We start from the raw sequence: 20412 nt of genomic DNA on the forward strand, positions 1-20412 counted from the left end.
TCTGTTGAATATTTTTTTTTGTTTACGCTAAGAATGGATTTGTGCTTTTATTCAATAGATATATGATAAATTTTCTAAGAATTAATTTTCAGGGTTCTGAAATTAACAAGGTATGATAGCTAAAACTTCGAGAAATCGATCTGAGAATCACTAGGCGCTAGGTGCATTTAGTGATTGGAAGGGTCTACATTCGGCCAACGATCGTTGAAGGGATAGTTCTTAGTTTGCATGTTGAGAATTCAATGCATAAGAAAAAATAATTTCTGCATTGTGCGGGGCCAATGGCTCGACAATTACGTGAAGATTTTTTTTAAGAAGGTGGTTGATAAGGCGACCATGACCTAGCTGCTAACAGAGATATTAGGCACCGCAGAGAATGGTGTGATTTGAGACCATAGGGGATGTGGTAATCATAGAGGTTGAATTGGCAGTCGAAGAGGTAGAGGTCGAATGGGATGCAAGTGTAGCATACTAGTCAAGTCCACAACCAAAATAGTAGTTGGAAGTTGTAAGGTAGGCCAACTCTAACATGCTATGTATGCGAGAAAGCGGAGGGTTGTCGAAGAAGCATGTATCCATCGTTGACTTAGTGTCAGGGATGTATGGGGCAAGGAAAACCAACTGTCGAAGACAACAATTGGCGGGCTAAGAGGAAAAATCCCACTGACATCAGATCTAGCAAGGTCAACGATAGAACTATTAGCTTGAAAGAGAGTTGCGATTATAAAGCCCATATGGTGCCGGAGAGTCATGTTGTAGAGGAATATAATAGTCAACCATAGATTGACTGATGTCTTAGAGCCTAGAGGTGTTGCCGAGAACAAAGCAAATATTATACAAGGGGCATACAAGGTTGGGGAGTTGCATAAGCGTGGTGCCAGATTGTAGTATAAAGAGCAGTGATGGGTGGTCACCTCTAAGAGGGAGACCATACCAGTTGACGGGTTGGAGCAATGGTGACAACAATGAAGGAAGTCGACAGAGCAGTCGTAGTTCTATAGTTCATATGGGAGCCACATATCAACCATAGTGTACAAAGGGTTGAGGGTGCTTCTAACTTCACTCCTTGGAAGGTGAGGGTTTCATTGATTCTCATGGAGAATGGCATATGGGAGTTGAACTCCAAACTCACGATGCCTATAGATGCTACAAAATTGGCCATCTATAACTAAAATGATGTGAAAGTTAGGAGAATTATCTTGGATGTTGTGAAGGATCATGTGATTCCTCACCTATCTGAGAAGAAGACAACAAGGGAGATGTGGGAGGCTCTGATGATGCATTATTAGAGGGATAACACAAACAAAAAATGGTGCTGAGAGAGAAACTCAAGAACACCAAGATGACCAAAGCAAATACCATGACTAATTATTCAACAAAGATCACATAGGTATGTGATGAATTGGCAACAGTTGGGGCGACCATGACAGGGGATGAATTGGTAAGGACGATCTTGAATGGATTCACTAAGCTATGGGCTTCTTTCATGAAGGGCATCTTTGCATGAGAGCATCATCCTAATTGGGAAAGATTATGGGATGATTTCTTCCAGGAGGGGATTCACGAGGAATCTCTAGGAGGCCAACAAAAGGGTGATGATGAGAACCATTCCCATACTTGTTAAGCAAGGCAAGGAAAGAGGAAGAAAAATATAGGTGGAGAGGCTACTTCACAAACTAGAAAGAAGGCGGCTTTGAGCAAAGTGAAATTATTTGCATGCCACAGGAATGGGAACTATGCATCACAATGTTCAAAAAGAAGAAGAAGAAGAAGGGGAAGTTGTAAAAAACATCAGTGTCAACAATGGTTCATGAGTTTGCATTGAAGTTTAAGAAGGGCTTGTCATTTGTCTCTTGTTTATCAACCAACACCATCAGAAGAATTGACTTGTACCTGGATAGTGGTGCATCATACCATGTGACAAGAGGCATAGGAGCTATTTAACAGTTTGATGGATAGTGGGTTTGACTTGTTTGTGAGGTATTGATGCCAAGTATGCAGTGAAGGGTGTTGGAATCGTTAAGTTCCAATTCGAGTTAGGAGGTTCATTGGAAGTAAAGGACATGTTATATGTACCAACATTAAAAAAACCACTAATGTATCCTCCATCCCATCTTTGAAGCAATAGACATAAGAGCCTTGACATAAGTGTATCCAACGTTTGGAGTGAACGTCTCCTCGTAATCCATTCTGTCCTTTTGGGAAAAACCTCTAGCCATGAACCTAGCCATGTACTTTTAGACGCTACCATTTGTAGCATGTTTGATCTTGAAGATCCATCTTGAATTGACCATTGATTTCCTCTTTTGTCATGATAGAATTTCCTAGACATCATCCTTCATGATAAAAGCATACTCTTTTACCATGGCATCTCTCCAAACTTGTTGGCCTACTGCCTCCTCATAATTGCTAGGCTCATAGTCAATGATGTCACTCATGAGTGCCATTTAATGAGGAAACTGTCTCAGTGGCCTGCTCTCCTTAAAAGTAGTATTAAGAGCCTCCACATGCTCTTGAGCATCTCTTAGTGTCTACTCTAGCCATTTCAGCCTCCTCTTGACAGAGCTAGAAGGTGCTTCTTGCTCCTCCTCTTGACATGAAGACTGAGTAGCTGTTTCTAGTGTTGTTGGCCTCTACTCTGTTGATTTTTACATGGTCTTCATTAATGATAATTATTTTGATGATTTTTTCTGTTCTCATTCTTTTTCATTAATTCCATCATTCAATAATTACACATAAGACATCAACCATATAACAAATAAGATAGAAGGATCATAAAGAGACATCCATACAAGAACACAAGATATTTACCCTTAGAAAACCTACAATGGGGAAAAACCCAACAACCCTTTTCAATAGAGAATTCTTCAATTCAACAAAGACACATCTAGGTCAATAACTAGGTCAAACCTGGTCCAAGGTCCATCCTCTACTAGATTGCTTCAAATATTAGTCTTTGCTCCTCTTAGCTGCCTCAGACTTGTACTATATGATGCCTCAAAGATGCGAGTTTCTTTGCTTAAGAATTGTGAGCTTCTCTGCCTCAAATTTGCGAAATTTTCTGCCCAAAAAATGTGAGCTTTTTTGTCTTAGAGAAGATGAACGAGATACCTCAGAACCACCATACGAACTACCTCAGAGTTGCCTCAAAACATATGAAAATGCTTGTCTCAAACCATCCGAAATTTCCATAGAAGATGTGAGCTCCTTCTTAGCTTGATGGAAGAACGAATTGGCCCTTTATATAGTTTTTCTTTAGGCTGAATGGGTGCATCCCTTGTTGGAGCCGACGTAACTATTTGAGAAGGCGGACTTGACTAGGAGGAGGTTGACATAACCATTTGGATCCAAAAACTTTTAATTTTGAATTTCTTTCTTTTGAAAGTTCAAATGGGACTTGCCACAAAATAATTTTCTTAGCATTTAAAAGTATGCTTTACAAATTCATAATGACTCAAGCATACATTATGAATGTTAGAGAATCTAGTAGGTCAATTATTTAAACAATTTTCCTTATATGAATGTTGGAGAATCTAGTAGGTCAACTATTTAAACAATTTTCCTTATCCTTAATAATTGCTTGTGAACTTTAGTTATTTTCTTATTGTTCTTTATTAGATTTTCTTCATCAACCATTATCAAGAGCATGAACCATAAAGATCATAAAAGACAATAGACACAAAAAATAGGCTCCAACCGAGGGCAAAACCCCAAGGGGAAAACCTAGAAGGAACTTCTTCTCTTCGTATAGAATCAATTCAAATGAGAAATCCAAGACCCAAAGACCAAAGTTAAAAGCTCCTGCAAGCACCAAGTCAACCCTCCAAGAAATCCTTCCTTAAGCAAGTCAAAGTCTTCAAAGTCAACAAAATTCAAGCTTCTTTGAATTTGCTCCAGATCTCAATTTCGACCCTCTACTTCAGACCTCCAGTTCAGGCCTGCAATTCTTGGCCTCCTAGTAGCTACAGAAATCCTAATTTTCGCACGTGTGAGAGAATACAAGCCAAAAATCAGATTTTTCTTCTTTCTCTTTGACTTTCTTTTGTCTTCTTGTCCTTCACTCTTCTTATCTCCCTTTTCTTGCTTGAGATTGAACTCAAGGTGTTCTCAAATTATTTGAACTCGAAGTGTTCTCAAATGATTCGAAAACTCTTCCATTATATACCCTTCACATTAGATCGAATAGGCCTCTCCTCGGCCGACTTTTCATTGGCAGGGCTGACTTGGCCTTGGAGGTCAATTTTATCTTTCTAGACACAAAAATAATCTTTTACATGTTACAAATTGCCCAAATCGGTTTTGTATAAATGATAATGACTCTTTTGACTCAAGACAAATATTTTCATGACTTTGACAAACCCTAGGAGCATGAAATGCATGCTTGACCTAATTGATCAATCAAATAAAGCATGAAACCCATGCTTGAAAATAATATTTTTCTTTCTTCTTTTGCTTCTTATATAAGATATACATCATGACATGAGTATAATGACAATTATGAAGACCGAAACTAGTTACTTTTTCCAACAATGAAGATCAACCATAGTTACAAAAATCAACATCCTCAACCTTCAAAGCCTCTTGCTCCCAATCATATACCACTGATGGTATGGTAACATGTGACTTCCTCAAGGATTTGTGCTCCTTAAATCTCACATTCTTGCTCAACATTGTCTTCCCTTGTGATGGAATGTACACCTTATATGCCTTCGAAGTCTCATTGTACCCAATAGAAAATATCCTTTTGTCTTGAGGGCTCCAACTTTGTCCTCTTCTCTAATGGTACATGGATATACACTAGACACTCGAAGATACGAAAATGCCCAACCTTTGGTTTCACTCCTGTTAGCACCTCCTCAAAAGTTTTATCCCCTAAGATCTTGTGAGGACTCTTGTTTTGAATATAGATTGCTATATTACATCCTTTTGTCCATAGGAACACAAGAAGATATTGATTATGGATCATGGCTTTAAAAACCTCGATGATGGCCCTATTCTTCCTCTTAACAAACCCCATTTTGTTGCAGGTTGTAAGGAACTGTCAACTCTTTCTTGATGCTTGCCTCTTTGCAAAATTCCTTGAACTCATTTGAGGTATACTCACCCTCATTGTCCAACCTAAGGACTCTGATCTTCCTCCTAGTTCGGTTTTCTATGAGAGCTTTGAACGCTCGAAACCTATCATGTCCCTTCTCAAACACATTAGTAATAGGGTGTTGCTACACAATTTTGCACAATTTTGACTAAGGAAGAGGGCCCCACACTTTCGACTTAGGGACTTAGGGGCCAAATCGACTTTATCTAGCTGCTAGTGGAATGTGGGGGCCACCCACGTAGGAGTTCGAATTAGCCATTCGATATGTGTGGAGGGAAAATCGAATGGGTAGATGGAGGGGCCCACATGAGGCTAAGGGGGCCCAAGGAGTTATAAAGAGAGATTAACTCTCATTTTGTTTTTCATCTTTGACATTTGCAAACAAACACACATTTGTTCACTCTGCTGTTTAGCGAGTCTACCGGCTGTTTAGCCACGAGTCTCTCACGTGGGAGATTCAACCTCTACTTTGGGGGACCATCTGTGCCCGCCCTAGGGAGGCTGTTCTACAAGAGTTTTCAGGAGTTCCGGGGCAGTGACACACATCAACAACAACGCAAAGGAAGCGAGTGCGTATTTTTGGGCAGTTAGGATTCACGTAGAGGGAGTTTGAGACTAGCAGGGATCACACAACTTGCCGAGAGGTGAGGGAGCTGAGGTAGTAGCATTGGACATGCATTTTCGCTGGAGCTTTCAGCTAGCTGAGCCAACATTCCAACAATTCACATTTCTAGGCTGAGAGACAGCGCAAAGGCCACACATCAGAATTTCATGGTGCTTGGAGAGTAGCTGGGTCGGGCCAAGAGTTCATTCAGGGAGTTAGGAGTTGGATAGCAAGGGTAAACCCAACATTTTGGAGGAGTTTGCAAGTGGATTTGCAGCTAGTTTCCAGCAGGTCAAATTTGGTAGCCATAGCTGGGGTGAGGCTCCAAGGGAGTTGAAAAACCAAAGTCAAAACCAGCTAAAATCCCTTCTGGATTTTTCTGGGTTTTGGCCAAGGAGTCCGAGGTTAAAAGGATATAATTTTCTAGGTGGTTTTAGTACCCATTCTAGCCATTCGAACTTCAGTAGAGTAGCAATTTTTTGGGCAATGTAGTGTAGAGTGGTGCAGTAGTTGGGCAGCCTTCAGCTCAGCCGTTTTCCTACCTGGTCTTGGTCCTGCTTGTCCATTGAGACAAGCTCAGGTGCACCATTCCATCATCTATTGTATTTGGCTTGCAGAAAATTAATAAAATGGCTCAAAAGTTCTCCATTTACAGTTTTTATATGGGTGTCTGTTTAACATTTCGTTTTGTATTTTGCTGCATAGAATATTTGTTGTTATTACTCCTATTCCCCATTTAGGATCATTACAATGGTATCAGGGCATGATATTGGCCCAGTTGTGGGTAACCAGTAAGATCATGGGAGATTTGGGCATGTATGCACAGTGACGAGTTACACCGTACTCTATCCATGGCTCAAGGGAGATTCAGTATGTAGGAATTATGGAGATACATGGTGCTATACCACAGCATGCCAGTTGACATTGTGGGGTAGAAGGAGTGACTCGCATCACATTGAGGACGTGACGGGAGTGATAGGTGCAGTGACACAGGTAGGACACATGACAATACATGGTGGTATGGCTGTAGCTGGGGGTATTCAATGGTGTATAGAGACAGGTTGCGATATACAGTGGCATGTCGACGAGTGCGGTGATACTGGGTGGTATGCAGATGATGCAGTGCAGTGGGCGCTTGGAGCGTTACCTCCAAGGAGACTTATGGACAAGGGTAGTAGGTGTACCATTGGATGCATCTCACCTAGGATCGATGAGGACATGGTTGAGCATTTGGTGACACCATGTTTAGCGGAGATAGGGCCTAGAGGGGAGTGTCAGCAGATCCAAGGCAGAGACAGGGACGTCCATAGGATTACTTTTGAGACTCTTGATCATACCCTTCGGGACATACCCACCCGTCCTCCTCCGGTGTTGCTTACAGTCACATAATGTTTGGTTGTTGCCCCTTGACACTCTCCATTTAGGCAGCAAGGCATGGGAGGCTCACCTTAGGCAGTTGGATGAGACATTGCATGTCATGGGCTGGGAGGAGACTCTCCAGTTGAGACACTTGGTAGGTGCACGAGTTGACAAATACATGCTTAGGGATAACATGGTTGATTGTCGAGGTATCATATGTTCCACCCCTAGGCTCACACTTGGGGAGGTGACCGAGAGGGAGTTGTATGGTGCTTTTCCATCTCGACAAATTGAGACATTAGGTGAGCATGAGGTGCGAGGGATGGTAGCCCTTGTTGGTAGGATGATGCCTAGGCTTCCAACAAGACGAGGGCACATCATTAGGAGTTAGGATAGTAGATCTTGCTGTGTGATTTGGTAAGTGCGGAGCAGTTGGTTATTCGAAACACATGTTCTTGATGCTCGGTGCCTACCTAATGGATACCTACAAGAGTCAAAGATGGGGAACGAAGGAGTCCCAATAGCTAGCAGCATATCACAGTGACAAGCAGAGAGGATTGGGGGTTGTGGACCTCTAGTATGGTTATGGGATCCAGGGATCTAGTGGATTGGTGGGATACTCCACTCCTTAGTGAGCATGGTAGGATAACAGGCGAATTGATTCATTCACAGGCTGACACATGGGGAATCACCAAAGCCCTCACCATAGGGCGAGGTAGATTGTTGTTCAAGATTGGGCCCAACCATGGAGGGATAGGCGTTGATATTATTGGGTCGCTTTGGCAGGTTGGGCCTAACCTCGATCATCGCATAGATTGTGGCCGAAACCTATGCGAGAGGAGGCTTTGGTATGAGTATGTTAGATAGTTAGTGATGACCGGAGTGTCGCGGGGTCAACAAGATAGTTTCTTGCTACGTTGGCCATGGGACCATAGCGTCATAGTACTTAGCAGTTCAGATACCCATAGGGTTGAGTTGGTTTCTATAGGGGAGGGTCATCGAATCGGGTTTCAGTGATTCACTAAGGGCATGGGAGACTTCATCAACATTGCAGAATGACCAGCAAGAGGATTTCAAGAGGAGCTCATGCAAGAGAGGCTTCATTCACATAGGGATTGAGTTGTATCTTCAAGGGCCCACAACCAGAGTGCATGGGGTGGACTGTTCGGTAGAGCAGCTTCATGAGGATTTGGGTAGAGTTTTACATCATCAGGACACTCTATGTATTGGTGATAGACACAATGGTTCTAATGCCCATATCTGGCAGGATAGTGAGTGGAGCAAGGGGGGCTTCACGTTGATCAGGTTGTCTTGGGATCCTGGTATCAAGGGACTTCTTCACTATAGAGGATAGTACAACAATTAGGGATGATCCAATGGCACATTTGGGACCCTGGTGAAGTTGCAGTGATAGTGGGGGTCCACAGTCAGAGAGGGTGTTTTTTTAGGCATTGCTTGACGACAATCAATGTTTGGTGCATTGGAAGTACTTACTAGATGAGGATGCCACCTGGGAGGGTGAGCATATTTTGGAGCACATAGTTTTAAGATTGCTTGAGGGCAAGCAACATTTGGGAGGGGAGGATTGTCATGTCCCTTCTCAAACACATTAGTAACAGGGTGCTGCTACACAATTTTGCACAATTTTGATACAGAGATACATATTACCAGAGATACATATTACCAAGTCCAATGGCGGATATAAATATATGTCACAAACCTATATAGCAAAGACTATGGTATGTGGGTTTAATGTAGGTTCAACGAATAACGGAGTTTGTTGATGCCACATGTATGCGCCATGACACTTGCCATCGAACCGTCGGGAGTAGGTAACGAGCAGGTAAACATGCCACAGGTCAAGACGTCGGAGTTAATGTGGTTGCACAACACAGTTGGATTACCGCTCAGTCAACGGGCAGTTACAGATGGCAAGGGACACCTATGGTCTAGTCAGCTTGCCAACGAGCCGTCGGAGGAGGAGTGCAGTTGCAGATGGCATGAGGTGGATGCCAACGAGCCGTCAGAGGAGGTATGCCGTGGGGGTTGTATGCCACCATGCCACGGAGAGATGACAACGCACCACACACAACTGATGTGCTAAGCCACAGGGAAATGCCAACTGAGCAGCGGATGACCACCAGACTGGACCGTAGCTAGCCTAATCGTTGGAAGTCTCTATCACATGGCAATAGGTTCAAGTGCCAAAGGTTTAGGCGTAACTGTCGGGGTGATGCTTCGAAACTTTGGTAAAATGAATATGCGGAGGTTAAAAACTATATACCAACCATTGTTGCGCGAATAATTCAAGTGCTAGGTATAACATAATGTTTATGGTTGTTGAAGAGTCGAGAGTCGAGACCTCATTTGATGTTAACGCTAATGACCAATGAAACTATAGGAGTTAGTTTTAAAGTCAATTCATCATGTGCTAATAAAAGAATTAGTGATATAGTTTTGAAACTATATACATTATGTATCAATCACCGAGCCATTTCATTTGGTCACCACTTAATTTGGTAAAACAAATCATGCTAAACTTAGCATTAGTCCACCTTATAAATGCTTAGAGTGAATAAGCATAGGGGGAGAAGAAAGTTCCAACCTTGGCGAGGAGAAGAAGAGAGGCATTCCAGAGCCCATCAATATCTTTTCTATTTCAGAGGCAAAACCTTTCAGGAAGGAGGCAAGCATATCCAGGGCGGAAGTTGCGCTTCAGTTTTGAGCGACAACGCAGCTTCAGAGTCAGAGTTTCAATATCTGCATGCAGATGCTCTTTTCAGGGTTTCTTGGCCATCCTTGGGCCTTTTCAGGAACGGAGATATGTGTTGGAAAGCTGCGACAAAAGGCTTTCTTTCTATAGTAACCAACAGTGCCTGCGAGCCCAGTTCAGTTGGTGAAATCTTTTGTAAAGAAACTCTTTGAAGCATTCCTAATAAAAACGATCACCCATTCGAAGAGGACCCGAAGACGTAGTCCAGGAGGGACAAACTTCGTCACCAATGTTTGCTATTGTTTGCATCTTTGATTGCTGTTGTTAATTATTCATTTTCAGTTCCTTAAGTTTGATGATTAAGGCACAAACATCACTTAATTATCCGTATTCACTCACACATGTGTAACTTTAGTTAATTGGTGCAATTGCTCAAATAATCAATCTTGTAAATTTCAGATCATCCTCTCTCATCCTCTCTCATGCTGCCAAATTACTCCTACAATCTCGTCATATGATGAGATGCTCCACTGTCCACGAACCATGCATATTTATTAGTAGTGCCAAATAACACGTCACTGCCTTGAACTCCTCGAACTTGTTGGTAAACTTGCTTACTTTTGTGTCTATTGATGTTGCAACTTGTGACTTCCCTTTGCCATTCTTTTTGTTTGGATAATAACTTGCATAGAGGCCAAAAATTACTCCTACAATCTCGTCATATGATGAGATGCTCAACTGTCCATGAACCATGCATATTTATCAGTGGTGCTAGAAAGACATGTCACTACCTTGAACTCCTTCTCGAACTTGTTGGAAAACTTGCTCACTTTTGAGTCTACTAATGTTGCAACTTGTGACTTCCCTTTGCCATTCTTTATGTTTGGATAACGACTTGCATAGCCAAATTTGTGACATTCAAAGCATTTCACTTTGTTCATGTCCTCCTTTTCTCCCGCTTTTAAGGTATTCTTTCCTCTTGTGTTGTTCTTCTCCTTTCCCTCCCTTGCCTGATTAGCAAGAGCAAGGTTTTCATGATCATCTTTGGACTAGCTCCCATGAAAAGACTCCTTGAATCTCCTCCTAAATGAAATAATCCCATAACTGTCATGATCATCTTTGGACTAGCTCCCATGAAAAGACTCCTTGAATCTCCTCCTAAATGAAATAATCCCATAACCTCTCCTAGTTAGATAGGTTCTCTTTTGCTATGATCCCTTTGTTAAAGAATACCCATAGCTTTGAAAATCCATTTAAGGTTGTCTTGACCAACTCATGAACTCTTGATTTGATATTGTCTCCCCATCTATAGCCAACTCATAACTCATGAACTCCTGATTTGATATTGTCTCCCCATCTCTAGCCAACTCATCTTGGACCTGTGTGATCTTGGTGAGATATGTAGAAACTATATTTAACCTGGACATTATTTTCTTTTTTGAATTATCACTCTAATGTAACTAAAAGCCTCCCACATTAGAACTTAGTTAGAGCCTCCCACATTTTTCTAGCCAACTCATCTTGGACCTGTGTGATCTTGGTGAGATATGTAGAAACTATATTTAACTTGGACATCTTGGTGTTCCACAACTTCTTCAACACCATTTTCATTTTTGAATTATCACTCTAATGTACCTAAAAGCCTCCCACATTCTTCTTCAACACCATTTTCTTTTTTGAATTATCACTCTAATGTAACTAAAAGCCTCCCACATTAGAACTTAGTCAGAGCCTCCCACATTTCCCTGGCGGATTTCTTCCTATAAAGATGAAGGATCACATGATCTTTCACCCTATCCAGGATGATTCTCTTGTCCTTCACGTCCTTTTTGTTATGGGCATACAGTTGTGCTGTGCAACATCAGTAGGAGGGGTGAGCACCCTCCAACAGGTCTTCAAACCTCAACCCATTTGCAACCATCCTCACAACTTCCAAATCAAATACTCAAACCCCATAAAATATAATTGCTGAAAAATAAATTATTTTGTTGGTGTAACCCTTTTGACAAATTGATATTCATTCTCCTCAAAGTCTAAAACTTTGATACCATGTTAATTTTTATACCATAACTAATTAAATTTTCCTAACAATTTATTTTATACCCAAAAAGTATTTCACCTAAAATTGTTGAAAATTGGTATTTAACTTCACAATTTGCAGTGGAATTAAAATAGAAAATCAGTCACAATAACAACAATTTGTCCAACAAATTCTCATGAAAATTAGGGCTCCTTTACCAAGGAAAATAACCCTCGGAGAATACATAGGAAATACATCATTTTAAAAATTGGAAATAGCAACTCCTAGAAATTTCGGTCTGCTAGAAAATTCGATTTTCGGCCCTTAAAAACTCAACTCTTCCTCTTGCAATTCAACCGTTTCTTTTCCATCTATACGGTCCTCTACGCATTAGAGAAATCAACCTCTCTCTTTTAGGTCGTGCTCAATCCTCCATTAGAACATGGCCTCCTCACAAAATTCGCCCTCCTCTCCCTCCAAGATCTTGGCTCCTGAATTCTTCTTGTGAAATTTCCTTGCTGCACCCTTTTCTTCTTCTCTTCAATTTTGAGTCTTTCACTTTCTAGAAAATTGATCTTCCAAGAATAATGTGTCTTTCACCTCTCCCTTAGACTTATTTAATAATTTCATTAAACCAAATCCCTAACCCTAATCTCCTAGGTGCTGATGAGTGGCTAGGATTAGATCATAAGCCTCACTTGAGATCAACGGTAGAGATTCGATCTAATTCCATAGATTGCAAACATTAATCAAGTAAATTAATTAATGTACTTTTCCTAAGTTAGACTTGGGAAAGAAATCATATTAATCACTTACTCCTCATGGGTCGTAATGTGTCTTTCACCTCTCCCTTAGACTTATTTAATAATTTCATTAAACCAAATCCCTAACCCTAATCTCCTAGGTGCTGATGAGTGGCTAGGATTAGATCATAAGCCTCACTTGAGATCAATGGTAGAGATTCGATCTAATTCCATAAATTGCAAACATTAAGCAAGTAAATTAATTAATGTACTTTTCCTAAGTTAGACTTGGGAAAGAAATCATATTAATCACTTACTCCTCATGAGCCGTCTTCTGCATGCTTGACTCTTAACCGTCTTCTGCATGCTCGACTCGTAGCCTATGTAGAGGCACCTGTCCGAGCTATAATCGTCAACAATCATGTTGGTTTGAGGTGGAGGTCGCACACATGTTTGCCAACCTGTACCCATGGTAGGTGTGGCCAAACATGTTTGCCATCCCCTACCCATGTTACGTGTGAGAACTTTTGGTGGTCCCTTGTCCAAGCCTCCCTGCTTTATAATTTGATCATTACCCCTGGCATTAACATTGATATATCTGAGCAATACCCTTAGAACAACAACTAAAACAGATTTTATTTTTTAGCTAGACAACAAGGAGATAAAAAGCAAGCAACAAAAGTGACAAATGCATACGAAGATTGAATCCATTGCTATATTTTTACTTGCTATGATTCTTCCATTTTGCCGCCTCACAATTAATGTGAATTTTAGCCATTGATACTGGTAGAGGGGAAAGAACCTATTTGTGATCTTTTTCTTGTGGTTAATATGCATATTAATTATATCATGAGGGTGAATGGTCCTTCTCCTTGCTTAATTGTAAGATGCATAACCATTATATCATGAGGGTGAATGGTCTTTGTCCTTGCTTAATTGTGCTGGTTTAATTTAGAGTGACTACATTTATATGTCCCTTGCACTTGTGACGGTTGTTACCCCTAGCATCAACAGTTTGATATTTGGGTATTTAGGCAAATTAGTTACATAAAAATTATTTGGGTATTTGAGCAAATTAGCTATACGTAAAAACCACCCACCACAAATGCAATGGAGAGGAGGAAACTGCTTGCCATAATCAATTGCATGCTTGATGCTAGCATTCAACTTGTGTTTGAAAAGATGGTCCATTTCATTAATCTCTGAAAAAACACCTTGACCATTATACCACCTCAGCGATGCCACTATACTTGGTCAGTTGTAAAGTTATTTTACAGGCCCCAAAAAGAGATATACCAATATGGAAATCATAAGAAATAGAGAGAGTACTGCCTTGAGCTTAAATACACCATCTCGATGCCCTTGAACTTAAATATGAGGGTCAGTTGTAAATTTATTTTACAGACCCCAAAAAGAGATATACTAATATGAAAATCATAAGAAATAGAAATTACTACCTTGAGCTTAAATACACCATCTCGATGCCCTTGAGCTTAAATATGAACCTAGAGGCAGTTGTCAGGAGTCAGAGGAGGCAGAGATCAAAGATCTCTCTCCATAAGAAATAGAGAGAGTACTATCTTGAGCTTAAATACACCATCGATGCCCTTGAGCTTAAATATGAACCTAGAGGCAGTTGGCAGGAGTCAGAGGAGGCAGAGATCAAAGAATACGCTCCAATATCTTAGACCAATCAAACATCCAAACTGAGTAGGACCAATGTAAATTTGGATGACCAGCAGATGGTGAATAAATAATTTTTAGGACCTGAAAATGTGCAGAGTTGATATATTTGTTTATGTTCTACTTCCAAAGACATTAAATCTAAACATAACCAATTTTGAATTATTAGCTGCTGCTCACTATATACAGAAAGTTTCAATTGGATCTCTCTGGAAATCGAATTATTAAAAGCTGCTCACTGTAAACAGAAAGTTTCAAGTGGATCTCTCTGGATTTCTAATTGGTCGATTTTTACCTGGTATGTAGTGTGGCAATAGAAAATAGGGTTTGTTTAGCAGAGATATATTCATAACACTGCATTTTCCACATTGAAAGCTTTCAAGAGGGCCAAGAGACTAGCCAGCAATCACTTTTCCTGAAGATAGATCTTGGCAAAGCTTATGATCAAACTAATTGGTCTTTAATTTGAAAGATGTTGATTAATTTGGGTGTTGGTCCAAGGTGTGTAGCAATGAACACTCTATTCATTAATGCATCGACCTCTCTGTCTGTTAGTAATGCCCTATCTCTATTCCCCTCATCTATCCATGCGACATGGATGCCTCTTGACAACTTGGGAGATTGTTTGCTGGTGAGACTGAAAATTTCCTCACCGGTGGAGTATTTACAATGAATTTCAAGCCATGGGAGGAGTCTCACCCATATTTAACCATAACTGAGGTAATCCAATAGCTGCACCCAAAAGCTATGTCCATATTAGCAGAGCCAGAGCCTTTGGTGCAAGTAATGTCTTATGAACCATCTCTGAAACCATTGTATGCATGGGATTATTCACAATACATCCAAAGGTAATGAAACACACACAATTTAGTAAATATTTTTGCAGGGCACAACAATGGGAAAATGTCAATGACAAGTGGCAAAGCACGGTCAGTTTATCTTGTATCTCATTGTCGTTATATAGAATGCCTTTTTATAAAAATAAAAAAAATTATTTCGTTTATGAGCTTTCCTAATTGCAGTCCTGCTTGAGGATCTATTGCATGTTTCGGAACGAGGACAGGGAGGACTGAAAATTTAACGGTCTGTAACAATAATGGGAACATGAAGCCTTGGTTAGAGATAGAAATGAACAAATATAGGTCTATAAAATTTGATCAAATATGATCAAATATAGGCCTTACTGGACAAAATATGTAAAATTTGATCATCCATATCTACAACAATGCAATAACAAATTAATTAATCGGTTCTCAATTGTCGCAGGAAGTGCATTTATATTCCTATTCATTTTGGTTTGTTATCTGTTTCTGTTCATTTGTCCATTAAGTTCAGGACATCTGCATCTATTCATTTAAGTTCAGGACATCTGCATCTATTCATTTGTCCATTGAGTTCAGGACATCTGTGTCTATTCATTTGTTCCTGAGTTTAGGACAGATTAGGTGATGATAAAATTGAAGCCATTTTTATTTATTCTGGAAGGTCTCAATTGTCATGCCAGTACTTGTCGCAGGAAGTGCATTTATATTCCTATTCATTTTGGTCCGTTACCTGTTTCTATCCATTCGTTTCCATTGAGTTCAGGACTTCTGTATTATCTGTTTCTATTCATTTGTCCATTGAGTTCAGGACTTCTGTATTATCTGTTTCTATTCATTTGTTCATGGAGTTTAGGGCACGTTAGGTGATGGCAAACTTGAAGCTATTTTTTTACTCTAGAAGGCAATTACAATCTGCTGCCTCTGAAGCTGCTTATCTCAGTCATATTTTCCAAGACTTGATCTCAAATGTCTTTTATGGCCAACATTATTCTGCCAAGGATGTTGAAGATATTGGAGTAGCCGTTAGCAGTTGTTTTATAGCTAGCTTTCTTATTCTGCCAAGACTTGATCTCAAATGTCTTTTATGGCCAACATTATTGGAGTAGCCATTAGCAGTTTATTTTATAGCTAGCTTTCTTATTCTGCCAAGCAGGATGAGGATAGTGGAGCATTTTTAGCAGTGGGTATCTCTGGAGTTGGCTCTTCAGCGACATTCCAGAACAGCTGCTTCGGTGATAAGGTCGTCAGAGATGACAACTTGGAGATGCCTTTATGGGCTGCCTTTATGAGTATTGGAGCATTTTTAGCAGTGGTATCTCTGGAGTTGGTTCTTGGGCGACATTGCAGAACAGCTGCTTCAGTGATAAGGTTGTCGGAGATGACAACTTGGAGATGCCTTTATGGGCTGCCTTTACGAGTATTGATCCTTCTCTGCCAAAATTCTGAACTGCCTGTTGGCGATGTCCAGATTCATGACTGTTATGAGGTTCTTCAGCGCTTGGTTACTGCTTAGTTATGATCTCTTTGGAAGCACTCTTAATGCATGACCTAAATACTTGAATGATTAAACATTTAACTACCAGTATGCTTCACTTGCACAGTCACACTTCCGTTTATTGTTGAGAACAGTTTGAGGTTTCAATTGCATACCACTTGCACAGTCACACTTCCGTTTATTGTTGAGAACAGTTTGAGGTTTCAATTGCATACCACTTGCACAGTCACACTTCCGTTTATTGTTGAGAACAGTTAGAGGATTCAATTTCATTCTTTGCTGCGTTCATCTCTGATTTGTAGATGGTGATCACCTACCCTAAATACATGGTATATGTGCTTTGAGGACTGTTATACTTGTGGATCAAACAACTGCTTATTAGCGTAGTTCATATGCATCTAATTACTTTGAGAACACTGGCATCATGCTATCAATATTGTTATATGATCACTGCCGTTGTTAGTTATAATTCACTTTGAATATATGATGGAAGATGCAAAAATGCATCTTGAAGATCTCCAAAATTGTTTATGCGAAGAGTTATTTTATGGCAACTGCTTAAAGTTTTGGCTTGGGAGAGATTTTCCTTTAGTTTATGAATTACTTTTTTCATCCTTGGGAGGCAACGGTTTCTCATTTTCTTATGGAATTTGGTACTGTTTTTTCATAATATGTTGATAAATAAACAATTTTGACCAAAAGAAAATTGCTTGAATTGCTTGCTTGTGATGATTTACAGGTATATCTGACAGTTATATTCCAGTTTCATCTTTGTCAAAACTCTTATTAAGACCATAACTCAGATGTCAAAAGATAAGATCCAGGCCAAATAATGGATTCGCTCATTTTCTTATGGAATTTGGTACTGTTTTTCATAATATGTTGATAAATAAACAATTTTGACCAAAAGAAAATTGCTTGCTTGTGATGATTTACAGGTATATCTGATAGTTATATTCCAGTTTCATCTCTGTCAAAACTCTTATTAAGACCATAACTCAGATGTCAAAAGATAAGATCCAGGCCCAATAATGGATTCGCTCATTTTCTTATGGAATTTGGTACTGTTCTTTCATAAAATGTTGATAAATAAACAATTTTGTCCGAAAGAAAATTGCTTGCTTGTGATGATTTACAGGTATATCTGATAGTTATATTCCAGTTTCATCTTTGTCAAAACTCTTATTAAGACTAACTCAGATGTCAAAAGATAAGATCCAGGCCAAATAATGGATTTGCTCCAACCAGCAGCGTCTGATCTTCGCGGGAAAGCATCTTGATGTCTGACAAACCCTTGCTTATTACAACAATCAGAAATCCTCCACCTTTTTCTCTGTTTGAAGGGCGGTATTGAGATCAAGCCTAAAAAAGGCAGACACTCTAAAATGAGTGCCAGAGCTTCTCCAAGATAGTTGAAAGTTGAAGAAGCGTATTTTTCTTTTTACTGGTATTTGCATAATGCTAAGGGTTTATAGGATTTTCCCCTTTATCATATATCATTGTCTACCCAAATCCCATCGGTGGCTCAGTAGACTGCGACACCACCACATCTATCCCCTGTAAGAGGTGCAGATCAATGCTCATATCCATTGGCTCCTCTGGGGCTTATACCAGGAATATTTTGGATAATGAAAATAGGACGTGGGTGCCTCGCACCCGACTTAGAGCCCTCTGGATATCTGATGATTCCACTTCTCATTATATCCTTGAAAGAGTTGCAAAGATTTTCAAAATGAATCTTTTAGAAAGTCAGACAGCATTATCTGATGCAATAGAGAATGATAAAAGGGAGTGCATCGAGAATGAATCTTTTAGAAAGTCAGACAGCATTATCTGATGCAATAGAGAATGATAAAAGGGAGTGCATCAAGTCACGCAAGTAGTCATTATCTTCTACCATATGGGAATGGCATTTCAACCACCAAATGTCATCAATTTCATGAGCCTTTCAGCCTTTCATCCAATAGTTAAGATGGGATTTGAAATATGACAGAAGAGGCATGGTGATTATCGATTTAAAAATAGACGAAGGTCAGTTGAAGAATCCACTGCAAATCCAGAGCATGTCATGTTAGTGTTTATCTCAGTACTATTTTCCAAGACTTCATCTCAAATGTCTTTTATGGCCAGCGTTATTCTGCCAAGGAGGATGAAGATATTGGAGTAGTCTCAGTACTATTTTCCAAGACTTGAACTCAAGTCTTTTATGGCCAGCCTTATTCTGCCAAGGAGGATGAAGATATTGGATTAGTCGTTAACAGTTGTTTTATAGCCAGCTTTCTTATTCTGCCAAGCAGGATGAAGATATTCGAGTATTTTTAGCATTTGTATCGTGGCTTCCTGTTCTCTGGAGTTGGCTCTTGGGCGATATTGCAGAACAACTGCTTCGGTGAGAAGGTCGTTGGATATGAAAACTTGGAGTTGCCTTTATGGGTCGTAAAGTATTGATCATTCTCGGCCAATATTCTGAACTGCCTGTTGGCTGTGTCCAGATTCATGACTGTTCTGAGGTTCTTCAGCTCTCGGTTACTGCTTAGTTATGATCTCTTTGGCAGTACTCTTAATACCTGGCCAGTTAAACATTCAACTATTTGTATGCTTCACGTGCAGTCACACTTCTGCAACAGTTTGCTGTCTCACTTTCATTCGTTGCTGCGCTCATCTCTGATTTGTAGATAGTGATAATCTACTCTAAATAGGTGGTATAGGTGCTTTGAGTACTGTTATACTTCCTTGTGGATCAAACAACTGTTTATTAGCATAGTTCATATGGATCTACTTTGAGAACACTGGTATCATGCTATGAATATAGTTATACGATCACTGCTCTGGTTGGTTATAATACTTCACTATGAATATATGACGGCAAATGCATCTTGAAGGTTGGTTTCTTCATGGTATTTTTTAGGTGGTATAGGTGCTTTGAGTACTGTTATACTTCCTTGTGGATCAAACAACTGTTTATTAGCATAGTTCGTATGGATCTACTTTGAGAACACTGGTATCATGCTATGAATATAGTTATACGATCACTGCTCTGGTTGGTTATAATACTTCGCTATGAATATATGACGGCAAATGCATCTTGAAGGTTGGTTTAGCATTGTAGACTTTTTCATGGTATTTTTGAGTATTGTAGACTGTTAGTTATAATTTACTGCCCGCAAATTCACCGTGAAGGTTGGCTTCTTCATGGTATTTTTGAGCATCGAGCATTGTAGACTGTTGGTTATAATGTTTACTTTGAATATATGGTTTACTTTGAATATATGATTGCAGATGTTACTTTGAATATATGATTGTAGATGCATTTTGAATGCTTGTTTTTTTTAATGGTTTTTATGAGCATTGTAGAGAGTTGAATTTCACATCACTGGATTTAGAAAATGGTTATAATGTTTACTTTGAATATATGGTTTACTTTGAATATATGATTGCAGATGTTACTTTGAATATATGATTGTAGATGCATTTCGAATGCTTGTTTTTTTTAATGGTTTTTATGAGCATTGTAGAGAGTTGAATTTCACATCACTGGATTTAGAAAATACTATATTGGATGGCAGTAGGATGGCATTATGGATAGTTGGTTGAGCAACCTAACATGACATAATTCAGTACTATAACACTTCACTTTGATACTTCACTTTGAATATATGACATGACATAATTCAGTACTATAATACTTCACTTTGATACTTCAAATCAGTACTATAATACTTCACTTTGAATAGATGACATGACATAATCAATGTTTTTAAAACCGGTTTACCGACCAGAACCGGTCTAACCGGGACTGGTTTGGTCTAAACAAACCGGTTTTAAAAAAATACATTAAATAATTAATTTTTAATGAAACAAAACTATTTTTAAGAT

At 39.5% G+C, this 20412-nt stretch overlaps 1 protein-coding gene across 6 annotated transcripts in view; it reads left to right on the plus strand.

The window, feature by feature from the left end:
• The window catches only part of LOC149189101 (uncharacterized), a 123889-nt gene extending 104453 nt beyond the window's left edge, over window positions 1-19436 (plus strand). For 5 of the 6 annotated variants that reach the window (XR_016256326.1, XR_016256325.1, XR_016256327.1 and 2 more), the window contains one exon: window positions 16195-17145. Coding sequence is in view for 2 of the 6 variants with exons in the window: in XM_089413150.1 (XP_089269276.1) it covers window positions 16195-16554 (360 nt within the window). In the remaining 4 variants the exon portion in view is untranslated. Of the gene's footprint in view, window positions 1-16194; window positions 17146-17275 lie in introns of those variants that run through there. The other variant, XM_089413152.1, reaches the window with a different exon arrangement.
• The last annotated feature ends 976 nt before the right edge of the window (window positions 19437-20412 follow it).

The sequence above is a fragment of the Pinus tabuliformis genome, chromosome 3_1 (assembly GCF_031772625.1).
Source record: "Pinus tabuliformis cultivar Carrire ecotype Pingquan chromosome 3_1, CPIR1, whole genome shotgun sequence".
NCBI lineage: Eukaryota > Viridiplantae > Streptophyta > Pinopsida > Pinales > Pinaceae > Pinus > Pinus tabuliformis.